The sequence below is a fragment of the Harpia harpyja genome, chromosome 6, assembly GCF_026419915.1.
Source record: "Harpia harpyja isolate bHarHar1 chromosome 6, bHarHar1 primary haplotype, whole genome shotgun sequence".
NCBI classification, from domain to species: domain Eukaryota; kingdom Metazoa; phylum Chordata; class Aves; order Accipitriformes; family Accipitridae; genus Harpia; species Harpia harpyja.
This window is the reverse complement of record NC_068945.1, coordinates 1,394,074-1,417,522: the sequence shown is the minus strand read 5'-3', so window position 1 is coordinate 1,417,522 and position 23,449 is coordinate 1,394,074. Positions and strand designations below refer to the sequence as shown.

General features: G+C 39.3%; 1 protein-coding gene across 3 annotated transcripts; it reads right to left on the bottom strand.

Annotated features, from left to right (window-relative positions):
• Positions 1 to 289: 289 nt before the first annotated feature.
• LOC128143009 (patatin-like phospholipase domain-containing protein 2) lies at positions 290 to 21,752 on the bottom strand. 3 transcript variants are annotated; one of them, XM_052789826.1, is made up of 10 exons: positions 21,530 to 21,752; positions 15,542 to 15,774; positions 14,724 to 14,789; positions 11,657 to 11,866; positions 10,467 to 10,527; positions 8,086 to 8,301; positions 6,971 to 7,103; positions 5,615 to 5,731; positions 3,113 to 3,159; positions 2,146 to 2,377 (listed from the first exon to the last, which is right to left on the bottom strand). In XM_052789826.1, the coding sequence occupies exons 1-9, from the start codon at positions 21,714 to 21,716 to the stop codon at positions 3,129 to 3,131; spliced, it is 1,254 nt and encodes a 417-aa protein (XP_052645786.1). In that variant the 5' UTR covers positions 21,717 to 21,752; the 3' UTR covers positions 2,146 to 2,377; positions 3,113 to 3,128. The 3 variants fall into 3 exon arrangements, with proteins under 3 accessions (XP_052645784.1, XP_052645787.1, XP_052645786.1); XM_052789824.1 differs by lacking the exon at positions 3,113 to 3,159 and having other exon boundaries at positions 290 to 2,377; XM_052789827.1 differs by lacking the exons at positions 3,113 to 3,159; positions 21,530 to 21,752 and adding an exon at positions 18,244 to 20,977 and having other exon boundaries at positions 290 to 2,377.
• Between the last annotated feature and the right edge of the window lie 1,697 nt (positions 21,753 to 23,449).

Sequence of the window (23,449 nt, the reverse complement as noted above, 5' to 3'; positions counted from 1 at the left end):
ATGAAATGAACGCGTTGAATATTTGAGTTATACTCAAAAAAAGCTTAGAAAACGTGGAAGAGACTGTCTTTTTATTTTAGAAAAAGGAGACAAAACTGGAGCTGTGCACAACAGAAGAATTGGTCAAGGTTGATTTAAACGTAGTCAGTAGAACTATTCCAGTACACAGGAAGCAAAACTCGGCACTCCTGCTTAAATTCTAACGCCTACTGGTAAAACTAACATTTTGCAGAACATTATGAAATTAAATTCTAGAAACTTTAAAATTTTAAATGAAGACAATATAAAACAGATCTTGTATCTTTTAATTGTAGTGAGAGTAACATTTCCAACCTTTGCAAATTTGAAGATACATACACAGAAGAAACAAACAAGAGAGTTGAAGTAAAGTAGCACCAGTCTTCTGTGGTATGGAAATGGATAGCTTGACACTTTCTCCCCTGTCCCCCACCATTCTAAAATCAATTTTAATGTTGTAAAATTCAGCACTTCAAGCTTAGGGAAATCAGAGCTGAGAAACTGCTTAAAGGCTGGTCCAATTCAGAAATGCTACATTTTGCTATTTGACAGCCTTCTGGATACCACAGTTCACACTCACAAACTTCCCTCTCCTGAGCATCGCAACCTAATCACTGCTTCTCCTTGTACAAGACGCTCTCAGTAAGCATCTATAGTCTCTTCCCTGGGCTGCACCAGAGTTGCACAAATGAGAACCTCTCAAATGTCACACGCCTGCACCCAAACACATGTGCAAACTCAACTTTAAAGCCATCGTTATTTCCTTCTCTTTTAAAAAAATTGTACAAGTCATGATAACAAAATACCAAAAGAGTAGATAATCTTAACAGTTACTTACTTCTCCTGATGTATTCATACACTAATGCGTTGCCTTTATTAAAATTATGCAGAACCTTTGTAGCGGAAAGTGTTTTAAAAAACTCGTCGTTCAATACAGACAGGATTTGGCAGACTTTCAACCCATTATTTGAAACCTTTGCGCAGCCTCCTGGATATTGACACTTCCACTAAGTCTTACACATTTGCTGCTTCTAACAATCAGTCTTGGAAAACTTCCTTTGGGTTATCATACCTCACTGAGACAGGAGGGACCCCTTTTTTCTTCCCTCCTTTAGCAAGAGGGAAGCAAAAGAAGGGAAGAAAAATCTCTCAAGTTGAAGGGGAAAAAAATCGAGACTGATTGGGCAGCAATTAGAGAGAAGACCTCAACATCATTCACTACTTGCTATATGTTGATTTTTGTAAACACCTTCTGTAAAGTTTAACACCTTCTCAAATTACTGTTTGCTACTAATCACAGTCACTATTTTACCTACTTTTCAATACTTAATCAAGTATTAAGCCCTTATTAAGTATAAAAAAAAAGTCCTCTGAAATCACTGAAACTGTACCTGTTTACACTTCAGGGGAATGTGCCCCATTTCTTATGTCTTTTTCCCTTGAAGCATTTGGAGGGGGAAAAGAGCCATAGAGGAGAAGTAATATCAACTGTGGAATACATACAACAACCTAGAATAATACTGTTCCTACAGTATCTCGTGCAGACAACTTTTCGATAAACACAACAGTATGTTTAAACATAAGGCAAACAGACAGTGGAGGCCACTAAAAAGCTCATTTGTGTGTTTCCCTTTATGAAGTAAAGTCCAATTTCATTTAAGTGCTATAAAAGTAATCCTAACACATAATACAGTTAAAAATTATACTTTTAAAAAGCTTTTGTTATCAATGCTTGTTTGTCTAACAATCTGTTTACAGAATTTACATTTTTATGCGGAAAGTAGATTTTTAAAAAAAATTTATTTCCAGAGAGACACTGTTTACTACAAGTCTTACTACAGTCGATCGAGTGGTGCCTCGACAGAACTGTAGTCTGTTACTTAGTGTAGCAGCCACTGTTTTTATAATCCTTAAAACAGTAGAGTTCCCAAGGCAGATTTTTCAGGAAGCTGTAAACAAATTATTTTCCAAGACTTATTGGCGATAAAGAAAGTGATCTTTAGTCCTTTAGGATTTAAATTTGTCTGCCAAATTGGAATTTTGGAAACTTTGGAATCTACTTCCAAATTAATACTCTGGAGCAGTTTGGAAACTTGTCTCTGAGGAAGAGTCAAAATCTATTTCCAACCCAGACTCATCAGAATTTGGGAGAAAATTAGGATAGGAGTTTAAGTCTGAATGCTCCTGCATGTTAGCAGAAGCATTTTTCATAGCTGAGTGCATGAAGCATGAAGGTTCCCAGAGCTGGGTTTCAAGGTCCGCAGAAGAGTGAGGCATTTTAAGGTGGCAGTATGAAGAATGAAATTCCATAGTAGATGGGACAGTTTGACATTTTCTTAGTGATGCATAATTGTCCTTCCTGTTTTAAAAAAAGAAAAAAAGAAAAAGATTATTAGTGTTTCAATGATGTTTCTATTACTGTTCAGATGTCTGACAGGGAATCTTCATACAAGGAAGAACACTAGAGGAAAATAGTTAATTCTAAATGCATTTAGTGAGTTAGGGTATGAGACAACAGGAAAAGGATCTTGAAATGATCACATCTAAAAGAGGAGCAGTCTACCATTACGTGTTGTCCTCAGAAATAGTTATACAACAGTTACATTAGAAGTCACACCTTTCTGATGAGCTCAGAGGGGCAGACCCAAGTTTGTACATTACCTCTTAAATAGTCCTGATCTCCCCCCAGGTATCCACTTGGAATATTTGCTGATTTACAAATCACAACACTAACTGAACATTAACAAGAAAAGCCTCAACATTTACAAGTTGAGTAGAAAATACAGTTGTTCAACTTCCCAAATGCCATCTCTGCATTCCACTTGATAACCAGCTAATTATCACCAACCTGAACAGCTGGAACAGAACTTTTTTACACTCTAAAACAGCACCTGAATCACCAGGTTAGTCTTTTCCAGTCTGAGAAACAGGAAACTGAAGTTGTCACCAAGAATACCCAGTTTTGTCTTTTAAGTTCTCCCTCCTCTCTTGCAGAGCTTTTGGGAAAAAACCCAAAACAACACATAATGCCCCCCACTCACACACAAAAAAACCCCAACTTGCCATACGCATGCTTCAACACCAGTTTCCATACCTGAAGATTAGGTGCACTAGAAGATACCATCCAGCAGGTTAAGTTTCCTAAAAGGATTTTCAAACTGTAAACAGTGCAAATTTTCATGAGACTTAAGTTTGATTCCAAAACAGAAGCTAGATCTGATGACACAAGGGGAAGAGCGTAAAAAAAAAGGGGGGGGGGGTACTTTCTGCAAAAGCAACAGTAAGGTCTTGGCGGATGCTGAAACAAGGCACAAGCCCACAGTCACCTGTAGAATACAAAGCAGGATTCTACACACAGAGCCTTGGGACCTAGCTACCAGAAGAGGGAATCCACTTAAAGGAAGGCTTCAGAAAACTTAAGACGTTTGACGGTGTAAACAGTTCAGTGGGAGCTGATCACCCTGAAGTTATCATAAAAGCATACAGCAAAAGCCACCCGACCACCATGTTCTGCTTTATGGCCAAGAGCTTGCTCTTTCCAAAAGAAGAGAAACAATGTTCCTGGTTAATCAGGACTCAATGACCAAACAACCCCTCTGAGAAGTTAGATCTGAGACAGTCTTGTAATATTGGGCCTTCCAAATGCCCATTTCAGATGAAGAGCCTCACGATTGGTAAGGCTGGAATACGAACAACATCAAGAAGCTGCTAAATAAGGCCAAAAGCAGGAAGGTGACTATACCAAAATTTATTGTGGAAAGGAGTCAGAATATCATTAAGAAGGAAAAAAGGACAATGGATTACATGTGGTATCGAATAACTGGAGAGATGATAGTAGGACAATAGCAAATATATACCAAGAACTACATTTCTCCTCAGAGAGATGGCCTGAAAAGCCAACTAGTATTCTACAAGAAAAGGCTTTAACTGATTTCAGAAAGGGAGAAGAGAGGCTATTTGTACACAGGAATTAAATGCTTCTGAATTCTGGATAAAACTGAATATTGTAAAAAGAAGACATCTTTATAACCTAATATTAGAGCCACCATTTAATACTTCCAAAGGGGGAAGGAAACACAAGCTTCAACCTCATTAAGTTTTCCATTAAGCCAGAACCTTTAACAGTAAGTTTGACTACTAGTCTTCTAAGGGATGGAGCGTATGAATCGGATCTTTCATGATGCCAATCCAGATCTTGGCAAAGCTTCTTATAAGGAAGTAGGATCAAGCAGTTCTTCTCAGACATATCAAACCTGCATTTCTGATGGGTCAGTGTGTAGCATTGTCAGGGCACAAAAGAGCATCCTTGATTTTGCTCCTTATCTAACTTTATTACTAAAACCAGGAAGACAAAAGCTCAAGAAATCTTGGTTCAAATAAAAGCATATTTTTCATTTTAATTTAAAAATGTGCTGTATATAGAAAATGGCAATGCTTTAATTGAAATAACTGCTGCAGTTAGGAGTCTCCAGTGCTACAGCTATCTCTTGGAAGCTTTTATGAAGCGTTTAAGAATTCTGTTCACTCCTAAGAGCTTTTTGGGCTAATTTCTCTCTCCCTTCTTCTACCTCCTACCTAGCAACTCCAGCAGTTGAGACAATCATCAGAAAAACAGAAATTATCTACTCTGCTGAAGTGTGGATTCATGCTTTTTCAGACCAAATCTTAGGAGACTTCATATTTATAAGCATTTGGACCTCAGAGAGAGCCTACGTTTCTCTGCTTATAGCACTATTCTGACATGGCTTCAGCAACAAGTCCGTTTTTTAGCACGAAAGTCTAAGCTGAACATTGGTCATATTCATTTTGTGAAAGTTTGCAGAGCTCCTTGGGCAAATACTACACTCCCCAGCAAAAAGTAACGGTATTCTTAGATTCATACTGAGAGGTGAGTTGTCACCGATTCCTCCATACACATAGTGCTACAAAGTTTAACAGAAGTAAAAAGTCTGAAAGGCTAAGTCTTACACCAGTTTGCTAAGAGAAGCATAATGAACCTAGTTACAACCAGGTTAGAATAGAGGTTTCTCTTCCACGGAAATAGAAGGTCCTAAAAATTTTCCGTATGTGTCTTATTTTAATTCTTTCCAACTATCTTACAAGACTGTCCTTCATATTCATCTACATTTTAACTCTTACAACCTTTCCTGTCCAGACTCCTAAGAATCTAGTCTTTCTCCCAGTGTTTTCCAGTTCCTACCTGCTACATCTGATTTAAAACATCTTGAGCAACCTTTTTCTCCTCTTCCTGATTGCTCCAGCTACTGTGGAGAAGAGAAGAAACAAGGTCTCTGTTCTCAGTCCAATGTCTGCTCCATAACCCACCCTTCTCCCCAAAAAGCATAAGCCTACCAACAGGCAACACCTCTTCATCTACAATATGTAGCAGTCATTGATCAGTTATAACAAGAAGCACCAGAAAATATACTTAAGAAACAATGCTAAGGATTAGAGGTGGCGAGAACTGTTTTGTGTTACCTTTGAGAAAATTACGAAATCCTGTTTTAAGAGAGAAACTTAGTAGTACTTGAAGCTCTGACAAAAGAGAGAATTTCTAAAAAATGCATCATTTGCATGCAGCAGCACTCCACTTTACCTGGACATACAGAACAGCTTGCTTTTAGCCTGGGAATAAACTGTACCAGCAATCCGACAAAGCTGTTCTTGCATCCATCGAACATCAGCAGGCATGTCAGGAAACCAGTTTACTAACCTACAATCAAAACCAAAATACAATTGTTGTTTCGTAAGCAGTAGATCCAATCTGCATTGTATTCTTACCATGTCCAACATCCAACGAAATAACACAGCTTTCATTCTCCCCAAGTTAACTCCCCCACCAACGTCTCCAGGTCTTCCTAACCTCTCAAATTTCCATTTATACCACTCATTGCTTTTCTATAAGCTAAGACAAAGGGCAGCACAGACCACTGCATCTCTGATCTATGCTGAGCGGCTGACCAGTATGTGCATTCCACACCTCGTGACCAACATTTAGGAAGCCTGCAAAAAATTCCTGTCTCCGAGACCTCGTTCTGTGTGGTGGGAACTTTCTGGTCAGTTTGAAGTTAGGTGGGAGAGGAAGGAAGAACAAAAGAAAAGCACAATGGAAGAACAAATAGAAGGCAGAAACAGAACAATGCCACAAATGTATTTTTTTTTTCCCTTATGATGCTCTTAACAGAAGTCAGTTACACCGGAGGGAGATGAGGGGGAAAAAAAACGTATTAAAATTCTGTTGAAACTTGCTTCTTCCCCATCCACCAAAAAATGGCACAGAAGTGCCACATGAAGTGGCACAGAAACGAAATATTTTACTGGAGTTCTGCATGGTTCCATTTATAGAAAATTTGATTTTTCAAGTATTTGCTAAAGATAGTAATGACATCTGCTGTTCAAGGACTGGAATTCTCTTAAGCAAGCACAAAGCTTAGGGTTCATGGTGCATTCATTTAGCATAATTTCTCCTTCATGAGAATTGAAAAACTTATAAGATTAAGCTCTGTTTCAAGAGCACAACTTCCAGTCAACCTAAACAAACCTGGTAAGAAAATTTACATGGTAAGTAAACACTGGACTTCACTCCTGACTTCAGAAAGAAGCTAAAGCACAAGAACTATCTGGATAGAGTTCAAATATCACTGCAGAATATAGTGATAGTAATAAAGAATGTGCTCCTGGAAAACACAATTGAAGGTGCTTCTTTCGAGCGATTACAAGACAGCTATTAGTAATAAGAGTAAATTGCTTAGAAATCTTATTATGTTTATTTATCTAGTCTTAGACTATAGAGGCCTTAGGAAGATGCATTATGTAGGTAGAAATAATGGTCTTTGGACAGTTACCACTTGAATTCTAGAGTACCAGAATACCTACAACACTGAATAAGTTCTCAATAAGTAAATTTCCAAAAGTGTAGTAATTCTAAAATGGTTCATTAAAAATTCCTTACCGTAAAGCAACAGAGTAAGCGGACTCCACTGGTAGCGTATATGGTAGCATCAGATAGGATATCACCCGCATTGGGAAGAGTTTAGAGAACTGAGCGTAGAATCCATTCTGTTCTTTACAAGCTTCCTGCAGTGCTTAAGAATAATTATTTTTGAAAAAGATGTTAGACTATTTGAAACAGTTTAAGTAATTTGCTCAAAGTTTGGTAATCTTCAGTCAACATTATTAAGTGTTACTGAATAAGGCTCAGATAGAAAATGAAAGAATTCATCTCAAGGCACTCTTACCATAAACCTTCTCTACGCTATTTTAAAATATGGGAAGCACAGACTCATACCACAGGGACAAAAGGCATTACCCAGAACTTTTAAGCAATAAGTCTAAGAATTAATTTATAATAAGATAATAAGAGGATGTAAAGTTCACCTCTCCAAAAATACTTATGTGTTTTAGATAACATTCCTGTCTTGTTAGAAACTCTGTAACTCTAAGGAGTTTGTTTAAATCCTAGAGTTCCACATATTCCAGTTGTTACATATAGTTGTAAGAAATATCACACTTCAAATTTTGTTCTCCTAGGTCACTGGGATCACAAATTTCAGATCTTGAAAATACCCATCAGCATCCACAAAAAAACCTAGGTAAAAGTTATAGACTAAAGAAATATCAGAAGTGGTTTTGGTCTATTAACAGCTTATTAAAAAGACAGGAAAGTGAGAGAATTAGAAGTCTACAGAAGTCTGTTTTAAAAATAAGATGGGGATAACCAGTGTTTGGATTTGAGGTTCAACTTTGGTGTGAAATATATGCTTACAAAAATACTGTGCACATACAAAGTTTATCCAAAACCAAATGAGAATTCAATTCACGACTCTGCAGTGTTGAAAGCAGCTCCTTCCTCCTGCTTCAATCTTATTTCTGTAGCTAAATCAAAATGTACATGTTCACATTTAATAAGTATTTAAAGAACTTTTTCAGGTTGAGATAGTCTCTAATTTCACAGGCAGTTATAAGATTAAATAGAAAGCATCTTAGGCAAATTGTAAGAGTAAGCAGGGGAAAAAATAAATCAAAGTTTGCCATTCAAAGTTACAGGAAACAGTCTGAAGAATGTACCTTTACGAAGTCTAGGAGGTAGACTCTCAAATATGCTCTTCTCCAAAGGCCATGGATTTTGCTTCAGCTGGTCATTAAGTACTTCCATTTTCAAAGTTTCTATTGTGTTATTTTCTGTCTTTTTTTTTTTCTTCATATGGTCAACATGTTGCGCAACCTCATGAGGATTTCTTTTTGTGAAGGACAAGTGGATATAGATTGAGTCATTCAGAATACCTGGAAGAGTCAAGAGCTTCCACTTAGGCTTGTTCCACGGGTCTTCAGAGTACCTGTACAGTACCTGTAGTCTCTGTATCTGTACAAAGGCCTATCCTGAGGAAACATTATCTACCCCATGTCAAATACACTTGCTCTTATAATCCCACAAATGTTTAATCACACTGATGAATACTCTTTTGAAGGTTTAGGTCTTACTTTAAAACAGGCTCTGAAGAAAAAGAAAAAGTAAACAATTAACTGAAACTGCACTGGAAACATACAGTCATTTACCAAAGTTGTTTCCCAGCAAGAAAGCAAGTGATTTAAAGAAGAGAGAGAGAGAGCAAATGATTTAAAGGAGAGGAGGAAAACTGATTTATATTTACTTGAAAGAAAACACCTACACCACATCAGACATTTGGGAAATTTGACATGGCAAGTATCACATGAGTGCTTTGAGGCATTGTTGCAACAGGGTGGAGAAGGAAAGCAAGCAGGGTATTGTTTTAAGATACATACAAAGTACAGATCTAAATCAACATTGGTTGCCTTGCAAAACTGGTGCCAATTAAGAAATAGCACTGATAATTACCTTAGAAACAAGCACTAGATAATGAGCAGAAAGTGAAAAAATACAAGGAGGGTATTTATATTCAGTTTCCAGAAAATCTTTACAAAGTTATTTATATATAAAGACTACCAAATTTGACTAGGATCCATACCTATAACAGAATCTGTATCCTACTTACAATTACTCCTAAAAGACAAATGTCAAAAGAATATACAGTGAATTTAGCAGAAAAGTTATCTGAAGGGTTACAGAAGGGGGAAAAAAAAAATTAACTCCTACAGTTGAAATAACTTAACAAGAAAGGAGATGCATCATGAATGAGTTTAGAAAGGTTATAATTATGACTGATTAAGCTTTAAGCAAGACAAACCTGTGACAGAATAAGAACAAAGATGATCACAGGATCAGTAGTGTGAAAAAGGAGGACAATAGTGCAATACACAGAGGATGTGGGGGACAGGCACTAAGGAAGAGCTGCAAAGAATCTCAGATACTAGTGTCAGAGATGGAAACATGCACACAGGAAACTTGTGGGTGCAGTACAGCAACAGAACCCATCTTAGTACGGACACCCACAAATTACAGGCTCTTTATATAGCTTGTGCTTTTAATCACTTGGTAAAAGGTATAAAGCAGGACTCTCAAATATTTAATAACATCACTAGAAAAAATCAAACTCTTAAGCAGAACCGTGACATTCTTTCACAGTGAAGAAAATTGTTCCAAGAAAACGTGAATATTTAATGTTTAGTTACCACAGGGTATAAGCAGTGAGCACATCCATATATGACTGCATTACAATACTGCAGCTGGTACTACCTGTATTAGTGCAAACATCACATTTCAGTTTCCATTCCTCTAATCCAACCCAGTACCAATTTGCTTCTGCATCCAAAGACTACAGGGGCTAGGCATATTTAACAGATGGTTAACTTCATGCTAATACCAAGTTACTATTGTTAACTCATTTGTCTCAAAGTGTGCAGAGCAATAACATTTATTTATATAAAATATGTTACTAGAATTCTAGGAGTAGAGCAGAGCAACTTTCAATTCTTCTTCCTAAACTTATCTGGGTCCCAACAACTGCTACATTACAAGTAGTCTTCTAAAATCTTTCACAATACAGACTAAGGATTTGTCTGTGACTGAGTTTATATTGTTGTTAGCCAGCTCCCAGTTCTGGACTATAAGGCTTTATCTAGAAATTCACTTGGATGATAGCAGAGAGGAGATAAGAAGATACAGGTTTCACAGGAGTAGGAAACAATAGGCTATTCCTATCCTTCACGATTAACACAAAAGAAACTAATAATATGATTTCCCTAGAATTGGAATTATTTGGTAATTTCACTTAACAATACCTTAACATTCACTTCACGCAAATTTGACAGAAACCCTAAAGTTCAATTTCTGTGTGGCACCACAACTTACCTCAGGTGAATAGTTACTACAACTATGTGATTTCTATGAGAACTAAACCTACCATGATCCCTTCAAAAAACTCAAAGACCTAGCCCCTTCTTAGCTACATACAACCCCCTCCCTCATCTTTTTTTTTTAACTCAGGTTAAGACCACATCATCAATAATTATTGCCAAGTGTAACATACCATTCTCTTTCAAGAATTTAAGAGCATCTGAATATCCTTGCTCACAGATCTCTCCTAGTACCTGCAAGCATAGGGTAAATGAGTCAGACAAATAAAAGGAGATTCAACTTAAGATCAACAGTTTCCAGAACGAAAAGCCACTTCTATCCACCCTCCATTCTTGTAAGAAAAATTTACGTTAACAATTGCTATAATTCAACAGGTTTGGGTTAATATGCCTACTGTGATGATGCATACACGATCACGTGTACATGAACTTATCTTTTAGCTATTACAGATGCATTGAATTGTTCACCTAAAAGGACAGCACTCTAACAGTTTGCAAGAATTTCCTCCCCTTTTGTTTCTTTGACTAGCCTTTCAGCAGATGCAAGCAACAATGAACGAGAGTGGCTTGGAGTCTGCCAATTCCCCTTCTTCCCTCCCAGTGCTTCCCACTTCCCGAAACTATGAAAAGTAAGCTGTGCAATTCTCATGCTCAAACTCAGACTTAGTCTTCCATATGAAAATATCTTTCACCAGATGCAACACCAGCTCACCTACACAGTAGTCCTAGATAAAAAAAAAAAATAAAAATTAAAGCCTACATAAGTAGAATTTAACATTTTTCTTCAAGCGGTCAAAAAGCCTCCAATTAAAAAAATATATCTATAGCAGTCAGGAACATTACTTCTCCTCTGTAATATATCCCAAGCCAATTGTCAAAGTCTGTTTTCATTTTTTCAGCTTCCACAACAGCAATTCAAGAGCATTTCCCTCATCAGATCTGCAATTAACAGCACTTGAAGTTTAAAGGCAACTTGCCTGCATGAAGTATTGATTGAGAACCTTACAAAACCATGAAGCTTTAGAACTTCTGCTAAGTTCTGAAGCACCTGGCTAGCAGGTAAGCATGAAAGGACTACAAACTGACAGTTATTAATTTACCAATGTTGATTTTATGACAGAATCCTGTGCTACTTCCCAAATAAATACTGAAAGCCAATAGCAGGACATGCATTTTTAGTCTGAGAGAGACTGAAAATAAGGAGAATGAAGACAAAGTATGAAAAAAATAGAAACAAGAAGAGAAATGTCACCAGAAAGGTTTAAATGACTAGATGAAATGCTAAGATTACTGTAGCTTTCTGCAAAAGCAAGGCTTTTATATGGAAAGATGTTTTAGTAACCACATCAAGGCAGTGAGTTACCTTAGGTTCTGGTGGAAAGAGCGCTTGTGTTAAACGATAAAGATTCCCCAAACTAAGCTGAATGCTGGTGTTAGTCACAATCATTTCATGAAAGTTGGCAGAATTCCCTTTTGGACAGATATCACACTCTCCAGCGAAAGGCGAAATTGTAATGGTATTCTTAGATTCATAGTGAGGTAAGTTGTCACTGATTCCTCCATCCACATAGCGCTACAAAAATTAACAGAAAGAAGAAGTTTCAAAGGCTGAAAATTTCTAACTAGCAGATTTCCCATGCAAGAATTAAATAGCATTTAAGACTGTAACAGAACAGTCTCTGCCTATGCTCCCAGGCTAAACATTTTGAGTAGCATACTCTGTCCTCTAATGCCAGTTAAAAAGCATTCCTACCTATTGTTCCATAGACAGCCTAAGAGTATTCTATTTGGGATTTTTCTGTATGTTTAAGAAAGAGCAAGTCCATTTTAAAGATCATAATCCTACACAACATGCAGAGAAAAAGTAGTGCAGCTGTCTTCTTCCTCAAAGGCGAGCACCAACCAAAGAACTACCAGGGTACTTTAGAAAGAATACGAGTAAAAGAATAGCTCTACACTTCAAAGCTCAAGTTCCATGATACTAAACCATTCAGTTAGAATAACAGTAACTTAAAATTAGTCTTAGTAATTAGAATTTGATATAAAGTGTCAAAAATATTTGGACATAAAGAAACTGCAAGTAAAATGGATAATGCTTCAGAAGCCTTGCCAACAGTCATGGATTATCTCTTCTGCTTTGAGTGCAAGTTTAGAAGCTGTTCCAGGTTGCACTTTTGTCTCCTTCATGTTGAGTTGCTCATTTCTGCAGTTTTAGTGCATCATCACCTCACACGTTTTAAAATCCAAGAACTGAAGAGTTCTATATCAGGGTAACTAATCTATAGTGCAGCAGCTGCTATGGCCAAAGACAACTCCTCCAGTCACTCGCAAGAGCCATCTTTCCAGCAGGACCAATTGTAGCCAGTTTGTTCTGACAGCGGCAGAAGACCACTCCACGTTACCAGCTTTGCTGGTTTAGTGGCTGCATTTTCCTTCTTCCTAGCTAGGCAACAGACATAAACTGTAGGTCCTTGTAAAATGTAAAGGTAACAGAGCAGGTGCTTTGACCACGAGCAACCTGGATTACCAATTTCATCTGTCTTCACACTCACTCCCCGACCATTCTGAGAAACAAACTAGGAATTAGGAAAAGGACAGCTCAGAGCAATTTATCCAACGTACTCTTCTACAGCAGCCTGCTCCTGCCTGTCAGCTTTCTTGGGCACTCTTTAGACCCAGCAGCATGCAGATACTGACAAACTTCCTATAGGTGCATAATGCAATCACCAAGTCCTTTGTGGAAGTTTCAAGTACAATACTACAGGTTTGGCAAAGGAGGAGCCATAGCATGCAGCCTTCTCATGAAATTATTAAAAGGTGGAAGTACACATCTGGGTCACTGTTCTACAGAGGTAAATGGTTTTAATTATTTGGAGTTTCTGCCTGTCTGTTCCCCCTAGTAAGTTTTTAATCTAAAATCATGGATGTGTTTGAAAGGGCTAAAAAAACCCAAACAAAACCCACCACACCCAAAAGTTTCACAGCTGTTAGATATACCTATTGAAAGTTATCCTTAAGTCTTTGTTTTAAAGTACACATGCATGACGCACCAAGCCAGTAAACAGCAAGACGCTACAAAGTTTACACACTTGACATTCTACTGTGTTAAACCTTACAGGAGTCACGCCAAGCATGTGCAACTGTGGTATTCTCACCAAGTTACATCAAAAATGCTTCCTAAGTGTTAAAATCGTATCAAAATAATTGGCAAGATCAAAAGGATACAATGATTCCTTCCCTCAAAATAGGACCAAAGGAAGCATCACTCATATGTTTTTGTACTCTGAACTAAGCCTTTTAAAATAACATTGTTGCTGGTGACAAGAACTGAACAGCCAGATTAGCCTGGATCCACCTAAACCCTGGATTCAGTCCAACATCCTGTTTTCATAACACCTTTAATCTGGAAGAGTTTAAGGAGACGTACAAGGTTTAGAAGTACAGATAAAGAAAAATCCCTATACAGTTCTAATCACTTTTGCTTAAATTTCAGCATGAAGAAAATACATTTCATGTCTTTCCTTGACCTTTTAGCACTTCCAGATTGCCTTGAGAACAGTCTGTAATCAACCACTGTTAAAGATGTTTTGAGTTTTCTTTCCATATTCTTCCCATCTCCTTGTGTAAGGAGCACCAAAGTTGGAAGGAAAGCAAATGCAAGCTAATACAATACTACAACAAAAAGCCATGAATGTCACTGCCTTGATTTGAAATGCATGTCTGCTTCCAGACCTGTTAATCAAAACACCTACAGCAATTTATATTAACTTTTCTGCAGTTGTTGCCCCTTTAATGGGGGATTTTAGAAAACCCAGTATAGCCATGAAGTATTAAGAGGTTTTGTAACCAACAGTTACTGTGAAGTAATAGAACAGACTAATATACTGACACTTTATCTTTAAAAAGCAACCTTTCTTATGCTGAATACAAACGGCAGAAGACATTAAAAAGTTTTGTTTATATCTAACTGAACACAGAACTTTAATCCAGTTTTAAGGCAGATCTACCTACAGCAAGAACACAAAGATATACAAGAAACTATCTTACAAGATTTTTTTTTTTTTAAACAAACAAGTATAAATGACCCTTCCTATAAATTTGTGCAGATGAATGAGCACTTTACCCTTAAGTTAAATACTTGCTAACTTAGAATACCCTCTTTTAATTACTGCATCAGCAAGCAAGAAATCTGGGGGGGCGAAGAGAGAGCATGTATGTGTTTTGCAGGGTGGAGAAGACATATACATAACAGGTCTTCCACACATTTAGTGTTTCCTTGCTTTTTTGAAAAGTTGTAACAAACAGCTACAGTACTAGAAGCTATGATGAAGGTATTTATTTTACAGTAGGATAACTGAAAAAAACATATACATTGTCTCGTAATATTTTCAGAATAGCTAGATCTATTTTTAGGTCTTAACAATACTTACCACACCTCTAAATGATGGTGGAATTAGGCCACAATAAATAGGGACAAATGAACTACAGATCAAAGCCTGTAGGAAAATGAGACCATGTAAATTAAATGGTAACTGTTCTATTATTGAAATTATCATTTATCTTTATTTATTTAGATGTTAGCAAAAACAACTGAGCAAGCAACCAAAAAAAACCCCCAGTAAGTACACCTGAATAAAAAGAAAGGGGGGAGGAAAAAAAAAAGGTATTATCAAGCATTATTTGAAACAGGATTAAGATTTTCCACATTTCTTCTTTAGAATGTAACCACACTCCATCTAAAAAAATTATAAGACTCACTAAAAGACCATTTCTAGAAATGCTAATTAGCAAGGAAAAGTTCATGATCATTCACTCAAGCTATACATTTTCTGAGTAATCAAAGTAACTAACCAGGGTCTCAAATATCAACAGTCTGGGATCATATTAAACTAGCTTTGTAACTGGTATTAAGAATTTGAAAAAGCTATTTTTGATCACCCCTTTTGTAAGAACGACCTTAAAAAAAAAAATCTTATTCATGAAGGATACAGTTTTATTAGATACACTGCACTTTAAAGGCATTTATCCTTTTTAAGATTGGTCCCTCGCACCTACTCACTAAAACAGTTCGCAGATACATTGACTGGGAAAACTAGTAAGTGAATTTAGTGTAATGAAGCTTGAGTTAATCTTTAAAATACTGTCAAAGTCACAATATCCTAAAATGTTTAAAATGGAAATCCAATGGATGATGTTAAATGGACTTAAGATTATAGAAACTTTTAAAAGTTGCCAAAAATAAACATACCTGGATAACTTCTTCTTTAGAGTTAAAATTAGATATCAATGCATTTTTACCATCTGATACTCTGGTTAGTGAAATACATAGTCTGCCTGATGACAACTGGTGAGTGTTTTCTGGAAGATTTCTCATCAGTCCATCTCTTATTATCTTTATCACATTAAAGGAAGGATGAAGAGGACCAAGATTTCGCTTTCTAGCTTCTTTGGCTAATGCCAGAACATCTGCACAAGCCTGAGCTGAAAATAAAACGAATTTAAGAACAGAAGATATGTCAAAAAACAAAAAAATGCACTTCCAGTAATAAAGCATGTCTAGAGCTCCAACTTTTCTCTCTGATTCCTAGCATGACAATTCAAGAGTTTTTTAACAGATAAAATAACTGTCCACTAGTGTTTAACAGAGTTTAGGAGTTTTCTGAGGAAAAAAAAAAGTCACTTCAGACTTTCAAATAGAACTCCTGGTGAATACTCAGGTGCCAAGTTCCTCATATGTTATTTATACATAGACCATAGGTGTAAAATACCCGTATAAGATGCTTCTGTTAGGAATTATTCATTCCAGAAACACATTATTTAAGAAAAAAAAAAGATGAGTGACCTTCTGTAAGCATGTATACATGGACTTACTCCTCATGCAACATCCATAAAAACCTACAGCGTATGATGCACAGATTTAAGGTCCACAGTTTGCCTGCTGAGGAAGCAGAGCACCTGGGTTCACCACAGCTAGTAACACTTGTTGGACTTTAACCAAACTTAAGGTTTCGGGGCACCATTTATCTTCATTTATATATAAACACAATAAAGGGAACGTTAAATGTGAACTTATTGTAATGCATTTCAGGGGAAAGTTTTTAAAGCAGGGGGTAAGGAACGTGGAGGAGACCTGTAACATCTCTCACACAGGTCTCCACCTAAATAGGTGCACTTTTACCAATATGTAACAGACACATAACAATTTTTTCTCACATTAAATCAGCATTTGGGAACTAGATCAAACCACTGCAGAAGACACAACTGTTCCCAAAGAGCACTAAAATAATTTTAACAACCACACACCTAGTCATAGTAAGAACAGCAGCTCATCCACCTGCAATGTTTTGTTTGAATTTTTAATGTCGTGTTTCTTCAAAGCATACTTTGGGAAAATTGCCTGATAAGCTCGTCAACTTGGTGGAGGAACCGGGGTGGGAAGGAAGGTCAAAGTAACAGGTTATTAACCTGAGTGATATGCTACAAGGTCATCCAGAAGTATTTTCAGAACTTGCATATTTTAACTTACACAGACTCTGTCTAGAATAGATAGGATTCAACTTACCAAGTTAAATGTGAGCACTGCACTGGAAACAACTCTGCTTAAGCCTTTGAGTTCAGATTAATTTCCAAAAAATTATCTTTCTACAATATTATTTTTTCCCCCTCAAATAGCAATACCTAAACCTTTCTCATTCTTAACACAGTAAGCCAAGAGTCTATATTTTGAGAGATACTCTCTTGAACATCTGAGGTATCAGACATACTCCATTTTTACTACTACAATTTTTTCATTCCATCCTTGCAGAGTGAAGCCTTGGGCCATGAATTCACCGATACCAGTAGTCTGACCTCACCTCCCACCCCAGAAGATGGCAAACAATTTAGACACAGCTCACTGTTCATGGTCAAATATATGCTTATGTTAGTAAAACACATTTTACATGCAATTAAAAAAATGGCACAAGTCACATTCTGTCAAGTGAAGAAGTTATTTCCAAAAGGAGTTACATAGACAGTTTTAGCAGTTCTATTCTTCATGCACTCAGATATAAATTACCACCTCTCTTTTTTTTAATAAGCTAATTTAGCAACGTTCAATCTTCTGAAGTTTCTAAAGAGAGAGAAATCAGGCACACTGCAGGAGTCTGAGATACTGAACTACCAGGACTCTGTCCAGGAACAGCAGTGTTAGTGCATGCATTGATTTCCTTTTGCAAAATAAGTACATTTTCAAACACTTATGCACCAAGCAAGAAAATTGCTTGTCCTAAAAAACAGACAAAGAGCACTGGGTGCATGGACACATGAGCAAGCAAATACACATCTTCTCACTTCTCTGCCAGGTCTTGACCCTGTTTTTCTAGCTAGCATCCTGTCAAATTGAAGCTCAAGCTGTTACTTAAGTTTGAAGCATGGTAACATCTTCACTCATTTGCACTGCAGCCCTGTTTCTGCAGTAAAAACAAAGTAAACCAGTGCCCTCTACTAACCTTTGTGTTGCGATTATTCACCTCTCACTGTAAAAAATGTCAGACAAGTATCAGCTCACTTTACATAACCTACTAAAGGGCTGCAAAACCGATGACCTCCAAAAGTTTAGATTTTAACTCCTCTCATTTCAACTTCTTTTCAGAAAATAAATACCCATCAAAATGAAATCTGATTTCCATTTACCCATCTCTTCCACACACAAGAATTTCTACGTTTGAGGTAGTGGGGGGGGGGAGAAAAAAAACAAGTTTACATATTTAAGTTATTGTAAGCTATTTTAAATACAAGAAGGGCTCCTGAGGGGAAAAAAAAAAAAAAATGTTGTGTCTACCCAAGAGTATGTGGTATTAAAACACTGAAAATTTAAAAAGCTGTTCATTATTAATTCAACAGACTTCAAAGTATTCCAACTTCTTTTCCTTCTCCCTCCTTTCCCCAACAGGACTAAAATACAGTTACCTCTTAGGCTGGTGTATTCCAAAATGGGATCTTCTCAGGAAGGGACAGAGGGCTAGAGCTCAAGTCAGACTGGGATTTTAGGCAGACCTTGGTACATCTGTTTTATTTTTTGAAACACAAGAGAGCTAAAGAAATTAATGCTCCTATTAAATGTGAACTGTTCCTAGTTATATTTCTATATTCCTAGTTATATTTCTATATTCCTAGTTTTAATAGTTAAATAACTATTAATTTGTTTCCCACAGAGTAAAATCTGACATCATATTTACAGCCCCCACCAAACCTGTTCTCTTTCATGCCACACTAGAATGGATGATCACATTGCCAACGAAATACCAGATCTCCAAGACATCCATGGGGAAGATGTAACAAGAGTAGTGCACCTTAACAGTTCCAGGAGATGAATGCACTTCATCCTCAGAAGAACAGTCACCTCTAAGCTTCTCTCTCTACCTTTCCCCAAATTCAATGAAGGAAACTTCTTCCTCAGTCTGGAAAAGCACACTTCTTTTTCCATTCAATGGCTAATGTTTACATTTATTCAAACCTGAAATTCTATGGACTCTCTGTTTGCCTATCCAACGGGCAACATGAAGCACAAAGAAAACCGTTTACTTAAAACATCTGGCTTCAAACCTGTAAGATGAGATGAAATATGCATGTCAATTTTAGTCAAAAACCCTGTTCATACATATACAGAGTTTTATGTGAGCCAACAAGCGTACTAATTCAGGGCTGGGTCCAGTCAAGTCTTGAACACCTCCAAGGATGGAGATCCCACAACCTCTCCGGGCACCTGTTCCAGTATTTTACCACCCTCAAGGTAATTTTCTTTTCCTTATGCCTAATCAGAATTTGCCATGTTCTAGGTTGTGTTTGCCGCCTCTCATCCTTCAACTACCCATCTCTGAGAAGAGTCTGGCTCTGTCTTCCCACAGTGAAACCACGTGGGACTTATAACCACAACTGCAGAAATAACAAATACTGCATATTAAAGTACATCAATGTGAGGGAGGTGTACAATACAAACTGATGAAATATATCAAATTATTATACCACACAGTGGTTTTTTTAGAGCTTATTTACAATCCTCTGCTTTCACACAAACTCACAAAAAATTATCAGCTAAAAAGATATAGAATTAACATGGGAATACCTTCTTAGTTTGACAAATTTACAATGATTCACAGACTTTAGAATGTGGCTGGTTTTGAATTATCTTCCAACATTCCCAAGTGGCTTTTTTTTTTTTTAAAAAGTTTCCAGAAGAAATACACTTGCCCATGAAGCAGGCAGTCATCGCACACAGACTAGCTATTCTATTACTTAGAGAAAAGCAAAAATCTCAGTTGGCATATGAGAAGGGAAAGACAAGGGAATAATTTGAAGTCTGCAAGTCTCAATTATTAAAATGCTAAAAATTTCAAAAGCTGTTAATAACATGTACTTTCAGGTAAACGATATACATTTTTTGTCCTTAAGAGCACTTCAAATATTTAAAGCAGCTTCCCTCTTAAATCATTTACAATGACTTAAGACTGGATACGTTCTAAAAATAAATAGTTATTGTGGATAAATATATTTTGTTTTAAAAGCTGGTATTAGGCTCATAACAACTCAAGTGTGTTATGTTAGGACATTACAGCAAAATTAAACTAAAAAGTTTAAGTAGCACAAGTTTATTGCTAAAGCTTTGAAGAAATTAAGCATATGTGATTGATAGAGATCAGTGGCTAAGCGGTAGGGACAAGCATTCCACAGCATCACTCTCTCGCATGTACAAAGAACTTCTGTTTTTTTAATTCAGTAAATTGTTCCCTCAGAAATTTAAAAGCAAAACCCAAACCCTCTCCAAATTCAAAATAACTCATTGTTTTTCTCCATCTATAAATAAGATGAAATATGAATTTACAAAAAACTTCCTAGTTGTAAACCTGTTAAGGGTACTGTTAACAAAAACAATCAGTGTTGAGTCATGAAACAGACGAGCTTTTATTCAGTGGATTTCTTTGGTTTAAAAGGAAAACATTATCAGTTTTCCAGATATTTCATACACCTTTTTAACTGCATTCCAGTCACTATCTTAAACACCTTGATTTTACTTGTGTCAAGCTTGCTTTAATGTCTAGCACGTCTAATTCACTAGATAAGTGTATATTTGGGTTCTCGTGAGCCCTAAATAGGTAAAAGCAAGGTATACTTTTCCTACTGCTAGAAATAAGCATTTATTTCACAAAAGAGACTATATTTAGTTGCAAGCTAACATCCTTATCCGGTATAAATACAAAACAAGATTAACTCTATTACTTAAATCACAATTAAAATCAGTGATTTTAATCAATCCACTGTTTCTAATCATACACCTAAGTGACCTATGCAATATATACTGTGCACAGATTAAAGAGGAAAAGCATGTTAAAGCTAACCTAAGCCCTGACCTTAACTCTCTTAGCCTTACCCCAAGAAAGGAGAAGCTTTAGAGGAAGCAAGTTAAAGCTAACTGAAACTTCATGTGCAAACGTAACGAGAGAAGAGATGCATTATTTCCCAGTACAGTGCCAATATTTCGTTTCAAGCTAACGACAGAGCCAGCCTCTTTGCTTTAAAGGGTGTCAGGATTGAGCTGCCTCCCGCTCTCCCGACAGTTCTTAATTCCTCTGCTTTTCGCAAAGGTAAGAGCAGCTCTCAGCAACCCCGTATTTGCAACGCCGAGGCCGGGAGGAACAGAGCTCCTCGGCCGGACACACGTCCCTGTCCCTGTCCCTGTCCCTGGGGGAGGTCCAGGCCGACCGTTTCACTACCCAGGTGTTGAAATCGACTGAGGCATCGCCAAGACCATTTCTTGAGCCCGGGAGGTTGCTAAATACCCACCCAAGGTGAAGACACGCTAACTTTACCACCTGCCTCTTCCCCCGCCCGCAAGGAAACACACAATTTTTTGTGTGTTTCGCCGGGAGGTAAGATGTGCACGGGATGGGACGTACGGGAACACGAAAAAAAAAAAAAACCAACCCAAAAACAGACGGCCCGGCACCCACAGGGCCACATAACCCGTTCGGATTTAACTTCCTAGAAGGGGTAGCAAAACGAGAAAGAGAGAAAAAGAGCCAGCCCGGCCCCGCCGACCTCCGCGGCTGGCGCCGAGGCGCTCCCCGGGGCCGGGCCCGCAGCCGCAACGGCAGCCGGCCCGGCACACCTGCCCCTTCCCGCCGGCCCCGCCTCGCCTCCCCTCAGCCCGCCGGCCCCCCCGCCGCCGCCGCCGGGGCAGGAGGAGGGAGACGCTGACCCAGAGAGCCGCCTCCGACGAGCATGGCGCCGGCGAGGGCCCCGGCGGAGGCGCCGTAGATGTGCCGGGCGTCGCGGATGACGTGAGGGGCGCGCTCCTGCAGGCAGGTGGCGGCGCCGATGTGGTAGACGCCCAGGAAGCCGCAGCCGGCGAACGAGACGCTCCAGCCGCGCTCGCGGTCCAGCATCGTCAACCGGCGGGCGAGGACCGGCGCCGCGGCGGGCCCGGCTCGCCCTCCCGCCGCCGCCGAGCGACTGAGGCGCCGGCGGCGGGGCCGTCGCTGCGGTTTCCACGGCGGCCGCGCCCAGCGCCGCCCGCCCCGCGCAGCAGCCAATCCTGCGCTGCCGCTCGCCGCGCCCCGGTGGCCCAAGGCCGCCCCAGCCAACCCAAGGGCAGATGCAAATGAGGTCCCGCCTCTTCTCGCTGCCCCCGGCAGAGGGAGGGCGCGGGGCCGCGGCCCCGAGGCCCCTCACGGTCCCCCCGGCCCCGGCCCTCCGCCCTGCTTCTGCCTGCCGCCGAGGGAATCGGGCCCGCCGGGCCCGTCCCGCACCAGCCAGCCCACCCAGAGCCGTCCGCCGGGAAATGGGGCCCGCCGGGCCCTGGGCAGCCGGGTTGCGGTAACGCCGGAACGCGCCCTGTCGGTCTTCAGACAAGGAAGGCAGGCAGCGGCCGGGATCTGCGGCTGCTTCCAGTCACGGAGGGGCAGCGGGACACGGCACAGCGCCCACAGCCCGGGGGCGGGCAGCGGGAGGTGCGGGTCTAGCAACCGTCCCGGTTATCCAAGGCTCAGAGGAAGAAATGCGTCATGTGAGCGCCTACGATCATTCGCATGGCACGACCTGCTGCAAGAGCAAGCGCTGCTTAATAAGCCTGTAATAAACTTTACGAGAAGGAAACTCCTGATGGTAATACTAGGCTTATAAAGGGAAGGTGGTGGAACAATCTGCTTTTTTCTATCTCAAACCATTAACTGCACAGCTCCACATTCGTGTTCTGCCGACATTTTCCAGACCGAAGTACAAACAAAGCAGCTAAAAGCCATTCAAAGTCCAGAACAGTGTCATCGGACGGTTTCAATAGTACCCAGCTGACTGATCCATCAAAACCAGGTGTCGTAATAGCATCTTTAAGCACCTGAAGACCTCCAGAAAATCTGAAGGACACTGACAGTGATTGACACCAGCTGATTAAGGTGATCGCTTGCAATTGTCTTTACAGAACTGCTTAATGCAGCGCCACATCACGATGTCTAACTTAGTTGCAAACAGGCCCATACGTTTATTAGCACAGCACTGTGTGAGATCTGTCTATTTGGCACACAACATGCCTGTATGAAGAAGGTGCCGTGTTGGTGTCAACCAGCCCTGACTCTTGTCTGCGTCAGTGTAGCAACACCATCACGCTTTCAACCCTGCCGACTGTTTTCCTCACCACTGGTTCAGGTATTTCTGTGGAGTACTGCATTGCAGGCCAGAGATGTACCCTAAATGTTTCTCTGCTCAAGTCCTCTGGAAGTCTCAAATGCGGCTGAACACATCCAGGCAGGGTTCAGCTCCCTGTAAAAGGTGCTGGTTTCCTCAGAGTTTTACCAAGGGGATTTTGAACAAGCCGCAGACAAAACACTATGATGAGAAACTCGGGATTCTTCCCCTAAGTGAGCACCACAAGCACTGGGCCATACTTCCAGTTTCCCCACCTCTAACTTAGCTCTCTAGCCACCTCTGCCTTGCTGGGCTATGCATCTTCATCCATTCATCATCTCGCCATTTCAACGAGCAGAGCAGACAGTGTCCTCATCCAAATCCTGCCTGTCATTTAGGCACTTCCCTTCATTTAGGCAAGAGGAAAGTGTGAGACTGAACCCCTTTCAGTTCACAGGGAAGGAGGGAGCTGAAACGGGAGATGAAACCATATCCCATG